This window comes from Conger conger, chromosome 8, assembly GCF_963514075.1.
Source record: "Conger conger chromosome 8, fConCon1.1, whole genome shotgun sequence".
Lineage (NCBI taxonomy): Eukaryota > Metazoa > Chordata > Actinopteri > Anguilliformes > Congridae > Conger > Conger conger.
In genome coordinates this window covers 31,715,354-31,742,959 of record NC_083767.1, presented here as the reverse complement: position 1 = coordinate 31,742,959, position 27,606 = coordinate 31,715,354, and the positions used below count along the sequence as shown (strand labels likewise).

The following is a 27,606-nucleotide window of genomic DNA, read 5'->3' as shown; positions in this document are numbered from 1 at the left end:
CAACATGCCCCCGCTGTGCTAGTCATACTCCTAAAAGGCTCACAGTTTCTGCTTGCTCCTGACACGTCGAATCTATGTAGTCTAAAAATACAAATACAAATACTAGTGAAAAAACATTTCTTTCATGGTGCCAGATTTGTTAATAACTCTCGATACATTCATACAGCCACTCACACATACAGCCATTCACACATGAGAAGCGTGTTGCTATAGCACATCAGTGAAAATAAACCCATCATTATCTACTATACAAAAAGCCCATGTTTCAACATGCCCCGTGTTCATTTGTGCCCCGGTCTCCTCAAATCAAACTATACTTATGAATAAAATTGTACACTCGTAACCAATTACTTACCAAATACATCATAGAGTGCAAGTGGTTAACCTCACAGGACATTTCGGAATGCAAAGGATAATATTTTATGCCTGATTTTTCGTGATTATGCACTGTAGCATTAATATATGAAACAAGAACAAATAAAGTTGAATTAATCCTGATTACAGTTCAGTCGAAAGGCTATTGGGCCATGTTATCTCACATCATTAAATGTAGGAAAAACCTGGGCTTTAAAAAAGCATGAAACCTAAACAGAAGCCTATGTTTCCCATGTCAAAACAAGGGACACAAAAAGAGCATGCCTAAATATTACTTCACTGATTTCATCCAGGGTGGCGCAGGAGTGAATGGTGTGTGTGCCCTGCAATGAACTGCCGAACAGTCCAGGGTGTATTCCTACCTTTCACCCAATGTATGCTGGGATAGGCTCCAGCCCCCCTGTTCAGGATAAGCGGGTTAAGATAATGGATGGCTGGATGGATGGATGATTTAATTTAAAATAGCTAGCTAATGGTTTTGTGTGCGGCCTAAGGGAAACGTTATACAAAATATGCTGCAGTGGATAGCACTGCCGCCTCACAGCAAGGAGGTCCTGGGTTCGAAACCCGGGGCCTCTCTTTGTGGAGTTTGCATGTTCTTCCCGTGTGTGCGTGGGTTTCCTCCAGGTACTCTGGTTTCCTCCCACAGTCCAAAGACATGCAGGTTAGGCTGATTGGAGAGTCTAAATTGCCCGTGGGTATGAGTGTGCAAGTGAATGGTGTGTGTGCCCTGCAATGAACTGGCGACCTGTCCAGGGTGTATTCCTGCCTTTCGCCCAATGTATGCTGGGATAGGCTCCAGCCCTCCTGCAATCCTGTTCAGGATAAGCGGGTTAAGATAATGGATGAATGGATGGATGATTTCATCCAAAAACCCCAAACATTAAACATTATACAATAAATGCTATTGCTATAGGATAATTATGGAATCAATGGAGGTTCTTCTGAGTTTTTCTGTGTAAAGAGCACATGGTACTGGTATATGGTAAAAGGTGATAAAAGAACGTAATTTTCTGTTCTGTGCGTACTTCAGAATTCCAAACTGCTAGTTAAACAAATTGCACCTTCACAAAGCAACAAAAAAGAGTGTGTCCTAAGGAACAAATATTCCATGTTGACAGCAACAATTACCACAGGAACTGCTAGGCTCACAAACAAAGTTAACATAACTGAATTTTATGAGCCACTATTATGAAACAAGAAAAAATTTAATTAAATGAGGCAAGCATAGGATCGATAGGAGAATCAATAGTGTCTGCTTATCGATTCTCAATTTTTCTGAATTTCGATCCACATCCCTACCATGCACACACCACAGCCATCTGCTGGCAACTCCTAACTGAGTTAGACACCTCCCCAGCTCCCCTAAATAGTTTCAGAGCAAAGATCATTCTTGACACATACACATTTTTATACAGTGCACTTATTCCTACTATAAAGTATTTGTTTGTCATTTGTTATTTGATGCACTTGAGACCTAAGTTCTACTCTGCGCAGCTTTATACATGGGGCTGTATGTATGAAGCTGCTCAGAATTACTCCAAAGAAAGGCCTCAAACGTTGACCAAGGAGTTAAAACATTCTCACCAAAAAGTAGGACATGTGCCTGTGTGTAATGCATAATTGCGTTAAGTTTTTAGCAAAGAGTAAAGGGCAGTCTTAGGTGCTGGAGCTCAGTTAGACTTACACCACACTCAGGTGCCGTAAAGAGTAACTACAATGATGTCACCCGGACAGGTCTACTTCAGCCATGGAATCAACCAAGAGCAAGCTTTAATAGAATAGCCCATTGCATAAACTGGAAAAATGAGCTAGGCCTGCATTCAATTTATATGAAAAAAGAAGATACGTGTACAGATACATGTACAACGTTTGCTGTGTGAATGGCTCTCACTTGTCCTGACTGCAGAGGCACTCCTCCTCGCTCCCCAGGGGTGGAAAAATCTCCCTATAAGAACTGCTCACTCGCTGCCCATTTTCCACCACAGTCTGAAAACTAATCTCTTCACACTATATGTAATCTCCTTTGCGGGAGTCTCCTAATCTATTGTTACTTGTTTTTCACGTGTCTATCTTTAGCCCCTTGTATTGTATACCTTTTTGGCCTATCTACCTTAAAACCAATCATATATGAACTGTGCCTGATCTGACATGTTCGGCTGTTTATTGTATGACCTTGATATGCAATGTTTTGTACATCAGTTTTGGAAAGAGCGTCTGCTAAATAAAATGTCATATAAAAACATGAGGAACTGCTTCTTTCGTGTCATGCCTTATTATTTTAACCCCTTAAGGCTTAAAATAATTTTTCATTAATTAATTTATTTCAGGGTGCAATAAGCACTATGGTGACAGGATCATACCATTTGAAAGCTAACAGTTATACATGTATAATCTATTTTAAGGTTCCATTGCTTTAGCGACAACAGTTCCTTATTTTGTAACATGTAGGTGGTAAAACAACTATGGGGGGACCTCATCTTCTCTGCATTTTGGAAATCCACATACTACAAGAAATAAGTGTCCTTTTCACAACAAGTGTCCTGCAGACCAAATGCATAATAGTTTTTCATTCTGAAAATGTGCCAACTCTAAGAAACGTTGATAGAATGGCCATTGTTTATTTAGAATGTACATAGAAAATCTCTTGAACACGATGAACCCAACCGTCTCTGACCAGTATTTGTAACATAGTCGCAGAGAAAATGTGTGTGTAAGAAAATGCTGTATAAATCGCATTGGATTAAAAGCGTCTGCTAAATGACAAAAATTTTAATGAAACAAAAATCTGATTTTTTTCGCCTGTGTAACAAAACTGTAGCATTTTCAATAGTTCTTGAGATTTTCTGCCAAAAAGGTTGAAGTTTTAGAACAGAAATGTATTTTTCATTGCCTATGCCTAAATAGAGGAATTCCTTTGGAGGAGTTCCAAGGAATCTCTCGTCTGAGTGAATATTTCTGAGGAAGACAGTGAAAACACCGTTGACAACACAATAGTCAATTTTCAGTGACGTGACCCCATTTTATATCGTGACCATCTAACTATATTGTCAAAATATAATGCAATTTGTTTGTCAAAAACCCAACAACTGGAGGTTGGGTTTTTGACAGAAACTTCAATCAATGGACCTCAATTAATATATTACAATACAAAATGGTATTAAGGCAATTACTGTACTTATTTTTTATGATCTTCTCGACCTGTTGCTGTCTGAGGACAGCTGCAAGGAGAGGGAGTTTGGGACAGAGAGGTAGGGGAAGGTGACAGGTGGGAGTAAGTGCAAACACTTTTTTTCAGGATAAAAAGTGTTGTATAGTTTAGTAAGCAAAATGCAGCATTTTACACACCTCATAATGTAATTTAGTTTCCATATGTCCTTTTGAAGTCTCCAAATATCCTTTTTGGAAAACTGCCTAGACACAGATTATAAAAAGCAATGCAGAATGCTAATTCTTAGTAATATTGTCCTCAAATCTGATAGGGGATTTGTCCAGTGTTGTGACCTGGCTCCAAAAGTCACAGCTACAATAATCAGTATTCAAGCAAAACAGAAAGTCTTTTCAGTGAGAAAAAAAGCTGCCACTTTCACTGAGTTTGAGCTTCTGTAACTTTGTTTTAGTAATATGTGGAGTAATTCTTGGACACTTGGAAAGTAAACCCCAAAGGGTTTTAGAAGAGACCAGGATTAAACCAGGATTATGGTTCAGGCATAGTAACCATTTTACATTGGGTATGTCATTTTTAAGCTTGTGTCAAGAAAACTACTTCAGAAGTTAAACGGGAACACTGCAACACAATGAGTGCAATACCCTCCTGCTTCCATGGTTTTTCCTAAATAGTATATGTGAAATTGAGCAACATAATGGGTGACACATTGAAGCTAATTGCAAAAAAAATATTTTAAGTTGTCCCCCAAAGTTGAAGTGGAAGGGTGGTGGATGGATTATAAATAAGAGTTTTGTGACAAAGATGTTGAAGATTGGTGGGATTAATTATTGTGACTAATATAAAACCAAATGACACATTATTCAAAATACAGTGGTGTCATGTTCCAGTTAATTCTGTTTTGCTTGTTGCCGGCGTCTGCACACACACCTTCGGTCTCTCTCAAAGATGCTCCAAATAAAACAATTTGCAAGACATCAAAATACTAAAAATAATTGTTCAATTCAACAAACATAGGCTAACTGTCACCCATATCATTAAGCCAGCTACCGCAAGACATTGTTGCTGGAGATCAGATACCATTTCTTCAAGCCGACAGCCAGCCTTAACATTATGCTGTTGAACTCCTCATTTGGGCATCCAGTCACAAAGTGCTGTCCACAATATTGGTAACCTACGATATTGGTAACCTAGCCCGTGTTATCCTCATACAGTGCCCGCTATAATGTTTGGGACAAAGACCCGTTATGTCTTGATTCGCCTCTGATTTGCCACATTTCTACATTAGGAATCACACAATTAACATGTGGTGACTGTGCACATTCTCAGAAGGGTATTTTTTTAATACATTTTGGTAATTTTTTTATTACAGCTGTGTTTATACATAGTCCCTACATTTCAGGGCACCATAATACGTTTTGGACACATGGTTTCACAGGTGTTTGTAATTGGATCTGAATGCAGGTGTAATAGATCTCTCAGCACCTACTTTTTCCTCTAGTCCTTCAATCACTTTTGGAAACTATTACTGCTGTTTATCAACTTGAGGACCAAAGTTGTGCCAATGAAAGTGAAAGAAGCTATTATGAGACTGAGAAACAAGAATAAAACAGTTCAAGACATCAGCCAAACCTTCAGCTTAACAAAATCAAGTGTTTGGAGCATAATTAAGAAGAAAGAGAGGACTGGTGAGCGTATGGATAATTTTCCTAATTGACAATGTGTGTGTGTTAATATGTGCTAAGGAGATATGCTCTATAAAACAGATGGATTTAGATGAAGAATCTTCTCTGTCGCTCTCACTGTCTCTAGCAGACCTAGAAGGGGGTTCGCTGCACATTCTTATGGCAAGGTCGGAGTTTATCTAGAGACTAGATACTAGGGCGGCCTGTAGCGTAGTGGTTAAGGTAAATGACTGGGACACACAAGGTCAGTGGTTCTAATCCCGGTGTAGCCACAATAAGATCCGCACAGCCGTTGGGCCCTTGAGCAAGGCCCTTAACCCTGCATTGCTCCAGGGGAGGATTGTCTCCTGCTTAGTCTAATCAACTGTACAATGCCAATAATGTAATGTAATGTAATGACTAAATACTGATAATCCTTGGTTGTCAGGTGTATGTCTTCCTTGTCTTAGCTAAAGATATGCCCTAGTGGAAAAGTACCAAGATTAAGTATATAATTCATACTGTATGTGTGTTTCAAATCAGAGAGCCGGTAAGCCCTCTCACTTTCTGTATATATTTGCAAATAAATAAGTAAGAAAGTTAAATTAAAGTAAAATGTTGTTTTGCTGTGGAACTGTTTGATCAGACAATGCTCATTGAGATTGAGAAAGTGTTTTTCCCTAACATGTGCTGGGATACAAAATTTGGGATACAAATTTCAAAAGGGACTGGCAGCCCAGGGAAGACCTCCACAACTGATGACAGAAGAATTCTCTCCATAAAAAAAGAAGAAACACTTGTCTGAAAGATCAGAAACAACCTTCAGGAGTCACATTTGGATGACCACTGTCTGCAGAATTAATCAACATAAATACAGAGGCTACACTGCAAGACGCAAACCACTGGCTAGCTACAAAAACATGATGGCCAAGTTACAGTTTGCCATGAAGTACTCAAAAGAGCAATCACAGTTCTGGAAAAATGAAGATGACCTTACACTCAATGAGCACTGTCTTAGGTGTTTATTAGACTTCTTATTTAACGTTACTGTCACCTTTGACAAGTCAGGCCATTCTCCTCTGACGTCTCTCAATAACAAGGTGTATCTGTCTGCAGAACTGCTGCTCACTGGATTTCTTTTAGTTTTTTTGCACCGTTCTTTGCAAACTCTAGAGACTAGTGTGCGTGAAAATCCCAGGAGATCTGCCACCAACAATCATTCCAAGTCACTTTTATCAAAATTTTTCCCCCATTTAATTTTTTTTTTTTTCCCCACTCCTGGCCTGCATCTATGTGACTGTATGCATTGCACTGCTGCAACACAATTGGCTGATTAGATAACCGCATTAATAAGTTGATGTAATAAAGTAAACATGTTCCTAATATAGTGCTCGGTGAATGTACAGTGCCTACGGAAATTATTCGATCTGCTTTTCTTTTTCCACATTTTGTTATGTTACAGCCTTATTCCAAAATTGATCAATTTTTTTTTTTCTCAGCAATATAACAATTTTATCTCAACACAATACCCAATAATGACAATGTGAAAAATGTTTTTTAGAAATTTGTGCAAACATAAGTAGGTTAAGGTTAATTGGTATCCAGGTGCAGTCTAAATACCAAACCAAATATCTGTTATTGGTAGGCGGGCTCTACTCTATTTAAGACTAATTTGTCCCTCTGTACTTGAGTGTTACATTGTGCTTCAGACACCGAGCCAGGTAGAGGTAGCCGGCAAGGCTGGTTTTTCATTAGATATTTAAAGGTGTGTTACCCCATGTAACTGTATCAGTTCTTCTTTAGTATTTTCTTTCACCAATTAAATCAAAATAGACTTGTACCAGGTTTTCGGTAATATTTTAGTTGCTGTTTCGCCGGGGAGTTTTTTTGTCCTGTTTTCTAGTGGTTCCCCTACATTATATTGAGGAGAACCCTAATTTAAAAGAGTGGTTATCACATGTTCTGTAGGTAACTTGAACTTTCCATTTTCAAACTCCGATTAGCCACTCTATAGTCATTCACGGACAACAAGCTGACAATGCTAGATTTTGCAGTGGCTCCAACATCCTTTAAGACTGTGTTGCAAGTACATGGTAACAGTTGGTTTGCCAACATTCTTCAAGAAAATAATCATTATTCATTGTTTTATGTAGAACAGGGCTGTCCAATCTCATCCAGAAAGGGCCGGTGTGTGTGCAGGTTGTTGTTTTAGCACAGGACTAAGACAGCTGATTCTACTCATCAAGGTCTTGATTAAAGACCACAATTAGTTCATTAGTATAATCAGGTGTGTTACTGCTGGGTTAAAACAAAAACCATTTAGGATAAGATTGGACACCACTGATGTAGAACCATGATTAAGTTTGGACGGCACTACTTCATAACCAGGCCGATAAAGAAAATTAACACATTCCTCTCAGTCAATCATAATTGAGTTGTACAAAATCGTTGTATAATGTTTCATAATTTCTTGTGCAAAGCTAGATTTTCCACTGTGATGCAGTTGCAGCCTGGTGCGCAGTGAGATTAATTCTAATTAGTTTCGAATGAAGGGAAGATGGGGGCTTCATTGGAAATTAAGAATACTGCTTACATTGTCGCAAGCAAAATAAACTTAAGTACTTTTTGTAAGGTTTCCTTATGCAAGACTGAAGAGCTGCAACTCATCAAAGAGCTTGCCAACCGCAAGTTTGGTTACATTGCCGATAGTACCCCAATGTGCTATTCACGCCTGTGCGAGGTAATGTTTTTTCTAGTTCAGAAGCATATCTTTACTCGCATATGCGAGAAAAATGTTGCACTGTAGAGCCCTGATTACACCCATCTTAAAATATCTGCATTTGTTAGCTTTAGAATCAATTTAAAGATTTTTTTAAAACATTAAATTGCAATGCACCTGCCTATTTATCTTTCCAGATGTGACCTCCAGATCCCTTAGATCCTCTGGTGCTTTTTAACTGTCCAAGGCTATGGTTACGCTAGTCTTTTCATGCAACTTCAATACTACAATCTGCAACACAGGCAAAAGTAAAGTTTATAAATGCGTATTATCCTGTCACAAATTGACAAACTAAAAGAGTGAGGGAAACCCCAGGTACAGAGGAAAACCCCTCCACCCCCGGTCGCAGACTGCGCAGCACAACCCCGGGTTGTCGGTCTCCTAATAAGCAAGCAAGCTAAGGTTTGCAACAGGAAATTAAAATCATAAATGATTTTAGCATAGATGAAATTAGCAAATATTTCCACATTATCAGTTAACTGTAGGCTACCTGACAAGAAAAGTATCATGTAGTACTTGGGGTCTTAAAAATAAAATGCCACTATTTCATTGTAACTCGAACAGGATAGTTTTTACTGCAATCTCCATTGTTGTAGGAATTGCTCGCTTTCTTCTCCTGTGCTCTGCCAACTTGTTAAAGCTTTCGGTACAGGGGCAAGACTACATCATACGCATTGCATAAGCCTTCTCGCAAATGCATCTTTCAACAAGGTTAGTCAGTCAGTAAGGGATAAAGCCGATTCTAGGCTCAGGCAAAAATGATCAACACCCTGGACAAGGGTTACTCATGTATTGAATGAAGTAGCACTCATTCAACATTGTGCAACTCCCAAAATGCCTTCACATTCTAAGCTGAATCATTTATATTAATTTGGCATCAACAGAATGTGTATTTTGATTTGGTTAAGATAACTATTAATGTGTAATTTCAGTATTAATTGAAATAGCTCTTTTAGAGTTATTCTAAAAGACTTTATGAGACTGATACTTGACATTACGCCACCATTTGTAGAAAAATGGTACAGCTCCTACATTATTTTGCAGAATGTGAGGATTGTTAAAGCAGATACATTTTAATTATCAATCCTAACAATTCTATATGTAGGATATGGCCTATCTCCGACTGAAAGATGTATGTATTCAGTACCCTTAAAAAGTATTGGAACAACAAGGCTGTAATACACTGAATACATTTGGAGTTGAGATAAAAAGATGAACACGAGACAAGAGTTCAGAAGTTCAGCTTTCATTTCCTGGTATTTACAACTTGATCTGTTAAACTACTTATAACATAGCACTTTTGGTATCAGACCACCCAATTTGTAGGTGAGCAAAAAGTATTGGAAAAGAGAGTATTTCAGTAAATGAAAATAAATAACACAATATTTGAAACCATATCTCTGGCTTGCAATAACTGCATCAAGCCAGCAACCCATTGACATCACCAAATTGTTGCATTCTTCTTTTGTGATGCTTTTCCAGGCTTTTACGGCAGCCTCTTTCAGTTGTTGTTTGTCTCAGGAGGTTTTTCCCTTTAATCTCCTCTTCAGGAGATGAAATGCATGCACAATGGGGTTATGGTCTGGTGATTGACTTGGCCAGTCTAAAACCTTCTACTTTTTCTCCCTAATGATGTCCTTTGTTGTGTTGGCAGTGTGTTTGAGCCGTTGTCTTGCTGCATAGTTCCTCCGAATTAGTTTGAACATATTTCCTTGTAAGTTGGCAGACAGAATTCTGAATTCATCGTGCTGCCACCATCAAGAGTCACATCATCAATAAAGTTTAGTGAGCCCACTCCAGAAGCAGCCATGCAAGCCCAAGCCATGACACTTCCTCCACCACGCTTGACCGATGAGCTTGTATGTTTTGGATCAGGAGCAGATCCCTTCTTTCTCTACACTTTGGCCTTTCCATCACTTTGGTAGAGGTTAATCTTGGTCTCAGACTTTGTTCTAGAACTTGTGTGGCTCATCTCTGTACTTCTTTGCAAATTGTAATCTTGCCTTCCAATTCTTACTACTGATCAATGGTTTGCATCTTGCGGTATATCCTCTATATTGCTGCTCTCTAAATCTCTCTAAATGTTTCTGCCATCAAGTGTTCCAATAAATTTGCTCACCTAAAAATTGGGTGGTTTGATACAAAAGGTGGTATGTTCTAAGTTAAGAAATCTAGATAAAAATGCCACGAAATACAAGCTGAAATTCAGATATGTCATCTTATGTACATCTTTTGATCTCAAACTCAATTCTCTCGAGTGTACAGCAAAAACAAAGGAATTGACCTTGCTGTTCCAATACTTTTGGAGGGGACTGTATATATACAGTTCTTTGCAAAGGTTTGGCCAAATTACATACTTTGATGATTTCTTAATTGAAAATAAGTTGGTAACAAGTACTACTGTGGACAGATGAAAACGAAAACTAAAAGAAAACTCTTTGGCCACAATCAGCAACGGTATGTTTGGGTAAAAAATAAGACTATAGGGCGGCCTGTAGTGTAGTGGTTAAGGTACAAGACTGGGACCTGCAAGGTCAGTTATTTGCTCTGGTCTCATCCCCTTTCAGCGTGGTGATGAAATCTACAGCAGATTAACATCACTAAATCACTGGTTGTCTGTTTGGTGCCCTGCAAACGGTGTTGGCTTCATAGACAATTGGAATACCTTTTGGGGGGAGGCCTGGTCTTTTGAGAAGAGATGGTATTCACCCCTCGTGGGAGGGTGCTGCTGTTCTTTCTAGAAATGTATCGTATAGTCTCAGAAATTCAATTTCTTGACACACCAGAGCCAAGGCCAGGCAGCAGACCTTCTGTCTTACACAGATTTCTGCTTGTTCCCAAGAACTGCTGCCCAGGTTTCATACAATTGAGATAGTGTCTGTGCCCCGACCCAAAAAAGCCCATCAAGGGTGTTTGTATGGCTAATTAAAAAAAAATCTGACCCTGTCATTCTACTTATAATGTGGCTAACCAAACTGAGCTAAAAATTTGATTGATTAATATCAGATCACTAGCTCCTAAAGCAACTCTTATTAATTACCGATCATCAAATTGAAATCCTACGTTGGCTTAAAACTGATGAATATATTGCCCTAAATTAATCCACCCCTCCCGGTAACAGTTATACTCACGTTCCCCGTCTGACAGGTCGTGGAGGAGGTGTTGCTGCTGTATATAATTCCAATCTACTTGCTACTTTGAAATCTGATTTGATTTTAACTTTTTTGAAGTGCTTGTTCTCAGTTTTGCACATCCGGGCAAAAAAGCAGTCAGTTTTGTCCTTGTAATTGTATACAGGCCACCGGGGCCATACAGTGGTTTCTTACTTGAGTTTGCCAATTTCCTTTCCAGCCTTGTTGTTAATTCAGATAAAGTAGTAATTGCAGGGGATTTCAATATTCACATGGATAGTGAAGGTGATCATCTCAGACCTATCATTGAATCTATTGGCTTTGATCAACATATACATCAGTCCACACATTCCCATAACCATACTCTAAATCTAGTCTTAACTTATGACACAGAAAAAGCAAATATAGCAGTCATGCCTAATAATCCTGTCTTATCAGACCATTATTTAATTACTTTTCAAATTTCACATGTTTTTCATGTGTCACCAGATCCTACTTTCTACTTTAGCCAATTGGGGACTGCAAATGCTTTTATTAATGAGCTCCCAGACTTGTTTGTGCACTGTGGGGATTTCCTTGGCTCCAGCCAAAATGCATACACAACGAGCATTAACTCAACTGATCAGCTGACTGACAACATAAATAACATACTGTACTTTGCAGAACCTTGGATACTATCGCACCTCTTAAGAAGAGAAAAGTTGGCCATACGAAATTAGCACCTTGGTACAACGACCATACTCGTGCTCTCAAGCGAGCTTCACGTCAACTTTAGCGAAAATGGTGCTCTACGAAATTGCAGGTATTCCTCCATGCCTGGAAAGACAGCCTACTAACCTATAAACATGCCCTCTCCACAGCACGTTCATCATATTCCTCTACCTTAATTGATGAAAATAGAAACAATCCTAGGCACCCGTTTAAAACTGTTGCCAGATTGACTAAGTATTATGTTGATCCCTGTGTCTCAATATCGTTTAGTAGCAATGATTTAATGAATTTCTTTGAAGACAAAATTTTAAAAATCAGGGACAAGATTCAAAGTTCTTCTGCCACCCCTCCTATAGGGTCTGTCGTCCATCCACTCAACACATAGATGCACAATCCGACCGACCGATGGCCTATCTGAACTCTTTTACTCCAATAGAGCTCATAGAATTTATTACCATAGTTAATTCTTCAAAATCTTCTACTTGTCTTCTAGACCCTATCCCAACAAAGCTTTTGAAGGAGCTACTACCGGTGATTGGAGCACCACTCCTACATATTATCAATGCTTCTTTAGCATCGGGACACATACCACTGACTCTTAAACTTGGAGTCATCAAACCACTTCTTAAGAAGCCAAACTTATATGTGAATGATTTGTCTAACTACAGGCCCATTTTGAACCTCCCGTTCCTGTCTAAAGTACTAGAAAAACAACTTTGTTCATTTCTGCACCCCAATCATGTATTGGAAGTTTTTCAATCTGGTTTTAGACCCTTCCACAGCACTGAAACAGCCCTGGTCAAAGTACTCAATGACCTACGACAGTGGCTGCATCTCTGTACTTGTGCTTCTAGATTTAAGTGCAGCATTCGACACAGTTGATCACCTGATTCTGTTGGATAGACTTGAAAATCTTGTAGGCCTCTGTGGACAGGCTCTCTCTTGGTTTAGATCATACCTATCGATATCAATTTGTGCACTTTAACACTGACTCCTCTTATCAATCCAGGGTTAGATATGGAGTACCACAAGGATCTGTGCTTGGACCCTTGCTTTTCTCTCTATATATGCTTCCCCTGGGACAAGTTATTCGCAAACATGGCATTAACTTCCACTGCAAAAAAGACTTGTTAATGTTAATAATGATAGCAGCTGATATGAGTTAGTGAATTTATTTGTTTTATTGGTTTTCTGTAACTGAAACTCCAAGTTAACATAAAAACTCCAACAAAACAGATTGTGCGGAATATAACTGCTGTGGACTTGGAAAATAAATGCTAGGAAAGGAGTTGAGTTGTCCAGGCGTCCTCTGTTGTTCTCTGAGCCATTTTCGAGTTTAGGCAGGCATTGAGGCAATAAAAACCCAGATAACTCGACAGACATGAAGAAATGGATGAATCAAAACTTTCTTTTGCTAAACTCAGATAAGACTGAGATAATGGTAGTGGGGCCCAAGTCCTTGAGATGTAAATTATCTGATGATATGCCAAACATTGATTTTTATCACTTGAGGAATATCTCCAAAATTCTGAAGATACTGTCCCTAAATGATGCAGAAAAGCTAGTGCATGCTTTTGTTACCTCAAGATTAGATTACTGCAATGCTCTTTTGTCTGGATGTGCAAATTCCTCTCTGAAAGGGCTCCAGCTAATTCAAAATGCAGCAGCTCGTATTCTTACTAGGAGATTCTTACTTACAAGTAGATTTGAGTACATCAGCCCAGTGTTAGCTTCACTTGACTGGCTGCCTGTTAAATTCCGAATAGATTACAAAATACTACTTCTGACTTTTAAAGCCTCACATGGGCTTGCCCCTCTGTATTTAAACAATTTACTTAATCCTTATCCTCCCTCACGAATACTCCGTTCGTAGGGTGCAGGCCTCCTTGTTATCTTGTTATTCCTAGAATAACTAAAAGTTCCATAGGTGGCAGAGCCTTTTCCTATCGTGCTCCTTTCCTGTGGAACAAATTGCCTGCTCATGTTCAGGGTGCAGACACTATCACCTTATTTAAAGCTAGGCTAAAAACATATCTCTTTAGTCTGTCCTATAGTTGAGGGGCAGGAGTGGGTGGCTGGCATAAGCTATAGAGTCTCTGGTGGACTTGGCGGTCAGTGCTGTCAGTGGATCATTGTTGGTAGTGCTGTGTTAAGCATAACCAGTCATGGTCTGGTGGTGACTGTCTCAGGCCTACCCTCATGGCTGTGTTGGCCACTGCCTCTGTTTCCCTTAGTTATGCTGCCATAGCCTTATTCTGCCGGGGTTCTCCTTATCGCACACTGGCACCTCTCTCTCCTGCTGTGATTGACCAATTACCATCTGGACCCCCTAACAATGTTACTTTCCTCTTCTCCTCTTCGCCCTGGGCACCTGCCCGGAGTGCTAGCCCAACTTTTCCTGAGCACCCCCTCCTGGCCCGGAGCTCCAGTCCAAGACCAGCCGCACAACTCCCTCCTGCCACTGCTGATTCAGCTGTAGCACCAAGGCTGTCCCCTTGCCTGAAAGTGCAACCCATTGGTGTTCCTGCCATCCCTCAACCTCATCTCAGGTTATTGGACATTTATGTACTTTAATCTGGTTTTCTGTTTAAAACCATTGTTTCTGCAAACCAGTGTCAACCAGCGGCAGACAGGTTCCCCTATTGAGTCAGGTTCTGCTCCTGTTTCCAGGGAGTTTTTCCTTGCCACTGTTGCCCTAGGCGTACTCTAGGGGCCCGGTTTCTCTGTAAAGCTGCTTTGCGACAAAGGCCCTTTGTAAAAAGCGCTATACAAATAAAATTGAATTGAACTGTAAACACACTTCTCAGCTGGGTCATTGTGTCAAATTACATTACATTACATTACATGGCATTTAGCAGATGCTCTTATCCAGAGCGACGTACAACAAAGTGCAGATCAAACAGAAGTACAAGTGCGAAGAGGACCTGAGAGGACAGTACAGTTCCGAGTCCTAGTGTAACCATACATATATAATCGGAACCCTTGAAGAATACATCAACTTCCAAACTAGCACACCACAGTTGGCAGCTAGAATACCCCGAGTACAACAATACAATAACTAATACAAAAAACAACAATATCTATACAACTATATAAGTGCCATTACAGTCTATGGCATATATAAGGCTAATCATGGTGGTGAGTTAGGGATGGAAAGGTGTAGCCTGAATAGATGAGTCTTCAGTCTGCGCGTGAAAGAGGTCAGAGACTCTGCCGTTCTGACATCCACCAGGAGGTCATTCCACCACCGTGGGACCAGGACAGACAGCAGTCATGAGTGAGAAGTGCAGGTGTGGCGAGGGGGAGGCGCCAGACAGCACGAAGTGGCAGAACGGAGGGGTCTTGCTGGTTTATGAGTGAGTGAATATATACAGGGGCTGATCCCTTAACTGCCTGATACGCGAGCACCAAAGTTTTTAATTTGATGCGAGCCATAACGGTGGCATGTGAATGTCTGGGAACATTGAATACCAGACGGGCTGCAGCATTCTGGATCAGTTAGAATCAGAGAGAATCCAGGAAAGTGGTTGCAGCAACATCCCAGATTTTGAATATTAGGTCCCAAAACTAAGGTCTGTGAAATATTTGTAGAGACCTCAAATATTGGCACAAAATTGAAAAAAGATTGTATTTGCCAAAATAATAATGATTGATATCATATTGGTGCAAACATGTTGGTTTGAGGTACCCTCAATATCACTCTCGTTTAGGAATTTTGCACTTTTTTGTTGAATCTAGGGTCTAAAATGGCATGCAGTAGAGGCTTTTAATTGTCTCAATTGTCATACAGAAAACATATTTGTCTTCCATCCTACAAAGTTTGGTGAGGAAAGGAACAATACTTGCTTCCCAGATAAGGCGTTTTTCAGGCTATAAAAAAAAGATAATATCAAGGGCTGAAAAAATAGAATAACATAGAATTGGAACAGAAATATTTTACAGACCTTGATCTTGGGACCCATTCATGATATAGAGAAGGTCTGAACAAAATCTGAGACAGTGCTGCAACAACTTTGACACGGAATGACCAAGCTTTGTTTTTGCATGCATGGGCGTGTCACTTGCACCATAGAATAGATATTTAATTGTAATTTTGTAAATAGCATATAAAAATAGCAATTGCAATACCAATGAAAATAATCACAATTATTATTTGTTAAAGTTATGCAGCTCTATATCCAATGCAGGCAAAATCTATAAAATGTTAATAGCAGCTTCTAAATACATAACAAAGTCATGTGGTTACATGGTGTATATTAAGGTGGCCGTTGTGGGGCAGTTTGGCAGTTACCCCACTAATAGGTAAGATTACAACCATTGTTAGTAGCAGTAGACCTATTAATAATTACATTAATTATCAGCACATATGAAAGGCAACTTCAAGCATGCAAAGGGAAGAGTGATCTAACAGTCTAATAGAAGAACAGCTGGTGCACAGAGGAAAAATAATTTTGCGCTGTGTGGCCGTTGAATTATTTTACAACTTCAGTGTTAAACAATTCAATCAATCACAAATTCAATCAATTTGTGCTCTGTTTTGCACATTTAAAGTATTAATAACTGAAGCTGATTTGCAGCTTTAATAATCCCTGCAGATGAATTTTAAATTTGCAACAGTTATCTTTGAAATTGAAACGGAATCTCACCTTTGACTTTAAGAGTAATTCTGTCCAGGGTAATTCCTTCCCTCCCAATTTGTACAGTAAATTTTCCTTCATCCTTCTCTGTCACATCTCGCACCCGGAATCTAGCGTTTTCCAATTCATACCTGGGGTCTTGCACCTAAACACACACAAAGCACACAAAGTTCACACACAGACACACATACATGTTACATTTACAAACAAGCAACCTATTTATTAAAAAACAAGCCCATAAAGCTGCAACTTCCCATTTATCCAAGCAACTTCGGAGAAAACATGCCCAAAGTATAATATGCGGATTTGGCAATTCTGGTGAAACCCTGCTTAAGTAGGCTTAAGTTGGCTTCGGCAGCTGTAAAACAGGAACATCAACATTATGATGATATACTGAACCATACACTGATCCAATCCAGTTGAGGACTAGAGTTGTGCCAATGACAGTATGAGACTGAGGAAAAAATACAAAAAAGTCATCACTGAGAAGAAAAAGAGTGCTGGAGATCTCAGGAATTGCAAAAGGCCTAGTAGACCAAGAAAGGCCTCTGCAGTTGATGGATGAAGAATTAAACTCTCTTCAGGGAGCAGTTGAACTACAAGATGCAATCCAAACCACTAGTTAGCTGCAGAAACAGGATAGCCAAGTTATAGCTTGCTAATAAGAACCTAAAAGAGCCTGAGGAGTACTGGAAAATGATCCAAGATTGACTTGTATTGACTTGCTTGCTTTCTTCTGAACGATATTCTGAACGAATTGTCTATTTTTTTCTTATTTCTCTGCCTCATAATGGCTTCCTTGACTTTCATTGACTTAATAGTGCTGAGAGCTTTCTTGCACCTGCATTAAGGAGTAATTGCAAACACCTGTGAAGCCATGTGTCCCATGTGAAGCATTATGGTGCCCTGAAATTGGTGGGACTATGTATAAAGACCACTGTAATTTCTACATGGTGAAACCAAAATGCATAAAAATACCATTTTATAAAATCTGAGAACCATATTTAATTATGTGATTCCAAATCTAAAATAGTAGGCACCATATCAGTGGGACGCTATACTTAGAGGTGGGTGCTTGCCAGCATGGAGGGTAGTAATTGTAATGGGAGTGACCAAAGATTGTCAATAAAGTAATCAAATAATCTAAGCATCTCAGCTTTTACTTTGCATTCATCTATAAAAGGCCATTCCCTCCTGAAGTAATATGGACTTATAGTCTAACCCAGAGGTGGGCAATGAGGGCCGTATCTGTTTCTGGTTTTCATGCCAACTGCTGGCCTTAATTACTTAATTACCTAATTACTACACCATCTGACATTTTTGCTAAATTTCTTCTAATGCATTAATGACGGTCAAAGACTGTTCTTGTGTCCCGGTTTGATACGGTTTAACTGTGATCTAATCTGAGTGAACTAGTGTTAGTGCATACGGCCAATTAGCTCATTTAGCCAGAGTAATTGGTGGAAACAAAAACCTGCATACACACCGGCCCCCCAGGACTGGAATTGCCCACCCCTGGTCTAACCAAATGTTTGCGTAGAACTTTATTGAACATATTAGCCAGGCTGGTGAGAACCAGACTCAGCCAGCTAGTAAACAAGCTTTCCAATAACAACCAGCAATCATGAATAACACAATTAAACCCAAAAAACACAAGACAGACAGACCATTGTGACCTTATTTGTCACATGCAGTAGGTTTCACAAGTAGATTATTTGCAGGTTACTTTCTAGATCAGTGCTTCCCAAACTTGGTCCTGGAGTACATTACATTACATTACATTACATTAATGGCATTTGGCAGACACTCTTATCCCGAGCGACGTACAGTTGATTAGACTAAGCAGGAGACAATCCTCCCCTGTAGCAATGCAGGGTTAAGGGCCTTGCTCAAGGGCTCAACGGCTGTGCGGATCTTATTGTGGCTAGACCGGGATTAGAACCACCGGCCTTGCGTGTCCCAGTCATTTACCTTAACCACTATCTGCTGGTATGGAAACGTCACTATCAAAGACAAGAATGCACTTTCTAAAATTGTAAATGTGGCCAATAAGATAGTGGGAGTGAAGTTCAATAGTCTTACTGAGTATTTCAACAAGCAGCTGTTTAACAAAGCCATGAATATCTATAAATCATCCTCTGTATACAGAATACATGTTGTTGCCATCTGGCTTACGATTTAAAACCCCCATTGCTTTAAAACAGAGGTACAAAAAATTGCTTTAAAACAGAGGATCTTTCTATCCAAGCACTGAATGCACACAACAGAAGAAGATAGCCTTGTCCATTTAGTGACCCCATACCCCAATCCACTACCTCTTTTTATATCTACCTTATATTTATTGAAATTGTATCTTGATTTTAAATGACTCAGTTTTTAATGCACTGCCAATATTTATCACAACTGAACTATTTATTATGCTTCTTGTGCAGAATCTGTCTGTCTGTCTGTATTGTGTTATGCCTATTGTTGTGCGGTATGTGTGTGGTCCTGCTGCAAACAAATTGCCCATTTGGGACAAAGAATAAACTGAACTGAACTGAACTATGCTACAGTACCTCTGTGTATGCTGGTTTTTGTTCCAACCACAAGCCATTAAATAATTTTAACAAGCTGTCAATCTTTCTTAAATAGGTGTTTTTTACCTAAAAATTGATTATTCACCATAAACCACATTATGGCAGAAATATAGTTTTGCAATGGCATGAAGAATAAAATTACCATGTTCATATTGCACCATCTTGCAAACAATTACATTAGAGGTAACAAATAAAAGACTGAGGTTAAAGGTACAATAGGTAATTGTGTTAAAACATTCTCACAAGACCACTGTAAATCCCTTCCTATCATTGAAAAAGGCTCACTGACATGTTGACTCACCCTCTGCCTGTGTTTATAGTCCTTAAATTCGGGTTTCAAAATATACAGTTCACGGGCCGTCACTCTGTATCAAAACATTGTAATTACTGTAAATAATTCAAGCTCATTGGTTGAAAATTGGTTCTAATTGCCACAGCCAATGATTGTGTGTAACTGCCCACAAGCAATCACTGAAACTATGTATACTATTCCTTATTATCCAAGCAAAGACTACATACATGTAGTTATAAAACAATACCAGTTTGCTATCGGTTGCAATGGATATTTGTAAATTCAGCAAGCTAACGAATAGCTAATTTGCTTGTTGCTACCGATAACGAACTGGTACAGTTTTATAACAAGATATGTATTCTTCGCTTGGATAATAAGCAGTAGTATAAAGAGCTTCAGCGATCGCTTGTCAAGGAGTGCAATTGGGGCAGCTGCACGTTCCTTTTATATCTTTAGGTCTTCAATCATGCGAGTTTAGCGAAACATTTATGGCCTGACCCCTTCTCTTCCTTTAAGACAAAGCCTTTCCAAGCAATACTCAGTGAGCCATTTAGAAGATTTTTTTTTTTAGAAGACAATTTTTGATTCAGTAATTTATTGAAATTTTTCCTCGAACGTAGATACAGTATGCTAATATCAATTGTGTTTTAGAATCCTGGCTACACCACTACACATCAGGTATGTATTATTTTGCGATGCAAGTGTGGGAATTTACGAACATGATGCTGGAGGCGTTGCAGTAGACACGCATGCACTTACTCATGACGTCCAGTCATCCGTTCCATTTTCCAAAATGAAACTTGTTCCATGATGAAAAATGTTTACCTCAAAAGAAGTCAATAGCCTATACTTCTGTATGTCATTGTATTATGCTTTACAGTTGGCTTTCTGGCACATGGCATCGCGTCTTCCCTGCCAGAGAATAATTCTCACCTCGTTTCAATACGAATGAAAAGGAATTTGCGCAGGGTGAAACTCACATATTAATGAGTAAAGATTAAGAAATCGCAGTGGTCTTATTCATCTAATGCAAAATGCTTTAAAAATATCAATATTATGTGTCAATATGGGGCATTGCGAAATCAAGGTTCTAAGGTTTCTGTCAATATGTTCATTGCATCTGTATGGTAAAATCTCACAAAGTTAATCATCCAAATAGAAAGGAAAGTTGATCTGATCTTGTCACACCGCCGACCCCAGAGGGTTAAAAATCTTTGATTGCAATTGTGTTGGGAATGAAAAACCAGCATACACAGGGGTATCTAAGGATCGAGATTGGAAAGCACTGTTCTCGAGGAATGAGCAGAAATGAAGCTAGCAAGCTGGCTGCTAGGTAGCTCCACGTAGCACGCTGCCTGTTGATTTGTGTCTAGGTAATGCTAAGCAAGCGAGAGTTAGCTAAGGTCTGCAACCGCAAACTTAACAGCAAATATATCCACTTTATCTGTTAACAAAGCTGTCTGTGGGCTACCAAAAACAGCCAGCTAATTGTGAAGAGTAGCATTGTATAGTACTGGCGGTGTTCAATTTAAAAGACAGCGATTTTTACTGCAATTTCCACTGTTGTATGAATTACTTCCTTTCTGAGAGCTAGTTATCATGGACTTGAGGTGTAAGCCAACTGGACATAGCTGTTCGCTCTACCATCTTGTGACAGATTGGAAGAGCAAGGCTAATTCCTTTGTTTTTGCAATATACTGAATACATGTGGGGTTGAGATAAAAAGATGAACACGAGACAAGAGTTCAGAATTTCAGCTTTCATTTCCTGATATTTACACCTAGATCTGTTAAACTACTCATAGCACTTTTGGTGTCAGACCACCCAATTTGTAGGTGAGCAAAAGTATCAGTCAGTAAATGAAAATAAATAACACAATATTTGATCGCATATCTCTGGCTTGCAATAACTGCATCAAGCCAGCAACCCACTGACATCACCAAATTGCTGCATTCTTCTTTTGTGATGCTTTTCCAGGCTTTTACGGCAGCCTCTTTCAGTTGTTGTTTGTCTCAGGAGTTTTTTCCCTTTAATCTCCTCTTCAGGAGATGAAATGCATGCACAATTGGGTTATGGTCTGGTGATTGACTTGGCCAGTCTAAAACCTTCTACTTTTTCTCCCTAATGATGTCCTTTGTTGTGTTGGCAGTGTGTTTGGGCCGTTGTCTTGCTGCATGATGAACCGTCTGAATTAGTTTGAACATATTTCCTTGTAAGTTGGCAGACAGACTTCTGAATTCATCCTCCTGCTACCATCATGAGTTCAGCATCAATAAAGTTTAGTGAGCCCACTCCAGAAGCAGCCATGCAAGCCCAAGCCATGACACTTCCACCACCGTGCTTCACAGATGAGCTAGTATGTTTTGGGTCACAAGCAGATCCCTTCTTTCTCCACACTTTGGCCTTTCCATCACTTTGGTAGAAGATAATCTTGGTCTCATCAGTCGATAACACTTTGTGGCTCATCTCTGTACTTCTTTGCAAATTGTAATCTCGCCTTCCGATTCTAACTACCGATGGGTGGTTTACATCTTGTGGTATAGCCTCTATATTGCTGCTGTCTTAAGTCTTCTTTCAATAGTTGACTGAGATACCTCTACCCCTGTCCTGTAGAAATTGTTTGTGATATCACTGCCTGATGTTTTGGGGGTTTTCTTTCCAGCTTTCACAAGGTTTCTGCCAGAGATGGGGACTCGAGTCGCACTTGAGGCGCACATACACAGACTCCAGACTCGACTCGGACTCGTCCAAAAATGACTTGAGACTCGACTTGGACTCATCAATAAGGACTCGTGAACAACAAGTGTCTGCCAAATGGCAACCTGACAATGAAGAAGTGAATAATGTCACAGCCAATGATTCTTTTTCAATTATTTATATGAAAGATATTCCTTAGTTAAAACACACCCAGAGTCATTTTACACACCACACCATGCGCCTTTTGGTAACAACCATAGCAACACCCTACAATATATTTCTTGCAGCATAGCTCACTAAGATTACAGTTCCGCATGTTGTGGCCTTTGCGTTTAAATAATTTAGTCAGTTTACCAGCACTGGAGCTGATTCCCCATACATTTTAATTGTCAACGTAGTTCACACAAGCAGCTGCGTTTTCAGTAAAACGGTCATGTAATGGGAGCCTGATGCACTATTTTCAAAACCTTTCAGTATGGTCTTTCAGATTGCTATGCAAGCAGGACAACAAGTGATTTTGAATGTCTTGTGTTCGGTGACGTTATATACTAGTTGCGTGAACATTGTTTGGTGTTCCAGTGTTTGGTGTTCCAGTGTCATACAAATATGAACTGTAACATTAAAAGCCACAAAAGAACCCGAGTTTGGCATGTACTGTAGTTGCATTTTTTAAATGGTTTTGAAATGATTTATATTATTTTACTGTGCAATAGTGCAATGGCATTCCTTCGGATTCAAGGTTCTCCTATAGCATAATGTAGATGTAGTCCCAAAATCATATACATCATATATCATATATAATCAACCAATACAGCACGTGATTCAAATTTCAACACTTTGTAACTTTGTTTAAAATAAAGTTATAATTATAATTCTCGAGTCACAGATGCAGATTAAGCCTAGTCGTAAAGTCTAAATTGAATTGGAAATTATCCATACAAAGGCTGCATTTAGTCCAGGATTAAGATTAATCTGTATTCATGTAACTGGCCCCTATTTTGTTATTGACCATCATCTTATATTACAGCTCATGGTAAGGGTTACACTATGAGTCACATGAGTCACACAGAGTTCTTAAAAAATAGAATGCTTTTTATTTCATCTTATTTATTGATATATTCTTTACCTACCACACCAGAGGTTTTGGCAAAGCCTTCCTCCAGCCATCTTGAGAAAGGCTTTGCCAAAACGTTGGCTCAGGTATGGTAGTTCATTGATATATGAATAAATAAATGAAATAACCACTATCTTTGTGCTCCTGATAATACGTCTTCAATTGTCACACACTTGATGTCATGAACAAAATATGTCTTCTACACTTCTGGTTTTTATATATTCAATTAGCATAGGAATCGTGATGAATTCCTATAGCCATTCTGTTGTTTAGGCTGCACCATTCTGGAGACTTGGACTTGACTTGCTGATGCTCAGTACACCAGCGGTTTCTTTCCTTTTCAGGACATTCCAAGTTGTTGTACAAGCTATGGATCTGATCGATTTCCCCTCTTTTCTAAGCTTCAAAATGGCTTGCTTTTCTCCCAAAGACAGCTCTCTGGTCTTCATGTCTTTTCTAACACAAATGCAGTCTTCACAGATAGAACCCAAGCCTAAAACCAAGAGTAGACATTCAGAACTATTGGTTGTTTTACCAATCAATCATGTTCCAATACTTTTGTTCACCTAAAAATTGGGCAGTCTGATACAAAATGTGATATGTTCGAAGTTGTTTCACAAATCTAGATAAGAATACCAGGAAATAAAAGCTGAAATTTGGATCGGTCATCTCATGTACATTTTTTATCTCAAACTCAATTGTCTTCAGTGCACAGCAAAAAAAAAAAAAAAGAAAGAAGGAATTTACAATACTTTTGGAGGGGACTGTTAATGGAATGGACTGAATGTTAATGGAATTATTCAGATTGTTTAGTTAAGCAATGAGTAATAGCGTAGTTTCCACTATGTGTTAATCACATTTTTGGAGATGCCACTGCACAGAAAGAAAGGGCATGCAGTAGGCTATAAGCTGGCATGCTTTCGTTTCCCTTTCCAAACTTTTTTTATTTTTTATTTCACCTTTATTTTACCAGGAAATAGTCCCATTGAGATTTACAGGGAGTCCTGGCCAAAATGGCTTAAAATATAATAAATAACACAGATTGTGCATTACACACAGCAAGACACAAAGGAACGTAGACAATATACAAACAATTAGGCTAAAACAAGTAAAAACATTTAGGTAAAACCTAAAGTGCATACTGTGTCTATTGTAAATCAGTATATTAAACAGGATTATTTTCTTGTAGCTTCTTCCATGCTGAGGGAGCAGCATAGATGAAAGCTTTTTCACCAAAGACAGTATGTAGGCTACTTGTGGAACATTAACCAAAATGAAATCATGTGATTTCAATGCATATAAATTTGTGTTTGTCCACTTTGTGTTTGTTGGAGAGTCTAAATTGCCCATGGGTAATGAGTGTGTGAGTGAATGGTGTGTGTGTGCCCAACTTATCCTGGAATACCCAACCTCTCTTCAACTTCAATGTCTGGACTGACCTGGTGGAATCCATTATTCCTTCCACTCCCACAATATTTCCTGTGCCCCCAGCTGCCACACAACCCCAAAGCATAATGGATCCACCTCATGCTTCACAGTTGGCAAGGTGTTCTTCTCTACAAAGGCTTCACCCTTTTTTCTCCAAACATATCTTCTTTGGTGGTGTCCAAAATTTTGGTTTTGTCAGTCACATTGTTTCAGGCTTCTCTATGTTTCCTTTTGCATACTTCAGACTCTTAATTTTGTGGTGAGGTTGTTCTTCCTGGCAACTTTGCCATGTAGGTCTTTGTTGTTTAGGGTGCGTTGTATTGTTGTCATGAACTTGTAGACCTGTGTTTGCTACTCTTTTTTGCAGCTCTTTTGCAGCGATGTATGGGTTCTTCTGAGCATTGCTCACCAGGGGCCTCATTTATAAAACTGTGCGTAGGATTCACGTCAAAAGGTTGCGTAAGCATGAAACCCAGGACGTGCGTACGCAAAAAAATATTCTGATTTATAAAACAGTGCATACGCACGTCCCACGCCAGTTTTCCTTTATAAATCACAATCAACTCTAAATGTGGCGCAACTTTACCAGCTTCATGTCCCGCCCACAGTTGCCTATAAATAGGCAGTGAAACACCCCTAATGAATATGCATTTCATGAAGACGACAATGGCAAACGCCGAAAAGAAGGCCAAGAAAAGGGATTTCAGCCATTTGATTGCCTCTGAAAAGCTACAGGTGTGGGAATTATCCTGATTGATTGTAAATGACGAGCATTTCTGCACAACGAATGTGATGATGACGATCATAATAATAATAATAATAATAATGATAATAATACACGTTATTTGTCTAGCACCATTGAAAACAGTTACAAAATTAAGAGATAAAACGAACAAAAATGTATAACAATAAACACATTATAAAACATAATATATGAATATGATAACAATATATGAAACTATGCACTCGTATCTGCCCGACTGACGCATTGTAAACGGCATCAGTGCAGCACAATTAGATTCATTACACAACATTACATGGCATTTAGCAGACGCTCTTATCCAGAGCAACGTACAACAAAGTGCAAATTAAACACAAGAACAAGTGCAAAGAGGACCTGAGAGGACAGTATAGTTCCGAGTCCTAGTGTAAACATGCAGAAAATTAGAACCCTTTAAGAGTACAATCAGCAACAATCAATTTCGATTTATTTTACACAGTGGTATCTGTTGTGTATCATTTTCGACTTCTCAAGTCGCCAAATGTTGTGTTGCACTTAGGAAGGGAGAGAACCCGTATAGCGAGATTCAACAATACAACACTTTAATAAGTATAACAGGGACGAAGCACGTCCTTACAGCAGCCATACCCACCCACAACTCCCGGCAAATCTTTATACCTTTTTACATCCTGTTTCACTTCCCGTTTTCCTGGTCTTACGTCACGAGCATTAAAGGCACAGGACACAACAGTATCAATTTCACACCATTTCTCGCGTTTCATCCCATTGCCATCAGAGTCGCAGTTTCTCATTTCTCCAGTTAATGTGCGTATGCATGGGTCAGAGTTTCCGTGGAGGACCGCACATTTTCCCGTCAAGTTCGTTTTTTATAAATGCCAAAGTTTGCTTAGAAAGTGGCGTACGCATTCTTTTGTGCCTACGCAACGTTTATAAATGAGGCCCCAGGTCTCGGGCCATTCTATCCTAAATCTTTCGTCTTCCAGACCTTGCCTTGACATCAACTGTTTATCATCAACATTTGTCTTCCATTTTCTAATAATGTTTCTGACAGTGGAAATAAGTATTGAATGACTTGTCTCTCTCCCCATCAGCTTGATTTGAGCAAGTTTACATTACGCATTTACACACGCAGTGCAATTCTACAAAGACAAACTGGAGACATAAACCGTGAAAGTTTCACGGTTTATGTCTTTGGCGTAAAGTAAAGTAAATTATTATTTGTCACTCACTCCCACATCAGGCTGGAATGGATTACTGTTCACAGGCACAGTGCATAAGGCAGGGCTTCCTCACTTCTTCAGTGCCAGGGATGTTGAAGTTTATTGTTTTATTGTATTTGAATTTAAATAAAATTCTGAATTTATTAATAGTAATTTAAAATAAAAGTATTTCTAGTCATGGGACAGAATATTTATTCATCTTAACCAAGTATCAGTCAGCTTCGTGCATTCACTGCACCAGAATGCAACCAAGTATAAACCATCACACATGCACGAGAGTGTATACACAAACAAACCCCCATTTTACACCACACACAGAAGGGCTGCAGCGTGTATCCAGCTCGTAGGACACAGCACAGCAAGCAGTACCACATTTTACACCGACTCATTTGTATTCCAGTCCTATGTGATACATAGTTTGTGTAGGCTATATGAACCGTAGTAATTAACGGAATAACTATGTTTTGATCTTTGATCAGTAGGCACATTTTCACGAAATATTCTAAATTGTGGCTATATTCAATGTTTTCATGTCAAGTCTTTGTAGTAGGAATAGTAATGTTAGCTGCCAACAAATTTTGTGATGGACATGAACAAAATTATCATAAGCTCCAGTTTTGTTTATTTGTTTTTTCCCTATGTTTCTGACACTTTTAAACTTATGTTGGGCGTCTCTGTGTCCGCGGTCATTGACCGCTTCAAGCACCTGTTCAAACTCTACTTGGGCACACTCTTCCCGGATCTGGGTTATCCTCCCTTTTAAGTCCCTGAATCCACAGGGGAATCTGAAAAAGCCCAATCCACTGTGTGCCTGTGCAACACGATTTCCGCATAGTGAACTAGCTAACTGTTTCTACAGCTGGTCCAGAATGCTGCAGCCCGCCTGATCACCAGTCAGCCCAGGTCGGCTCATGTCACCCCGCTTCTCATTGGCCTCCACTGGCTTCCTATTGCCGCACGCATCCGATTCAAGGCCCTAGTGTTGGCATTTCAGGCTGCTAAGGGGACTGCCCCACCTTACATACAATCCTTGATCACTCCCTACTCCCCAGCTAGACCACTCCAGTCTGC

The 27,606-nt window shown here is 39.3% G+C and overlaps 1 protein-coding gene across 3 annotated transcripts in view; it reads right to left on the bottom strand.

The window, feature by feature from the left end:
• LOC133134786 (uncharacterized) overlaps positions 1-27,606 on the bottom strand; it is an 89,517-nt gene that overhangs the window by 27,913 nt on the left and 33,998 nt on the right. For all 3 annotated transcript variants that reach the window (XM_061251182.1, XM_061251183.1, XM_061251184.1), the window contains exon 5: positions 16,473-16,608. In XM_061251182.1, the coding sequence (XP_061107166.1) occupies positions 16,473-16,608 (136 nt within the window). The remainder of the gene's footprint in view (positions 1-16,472; positions 16,609-27,606) is intronic.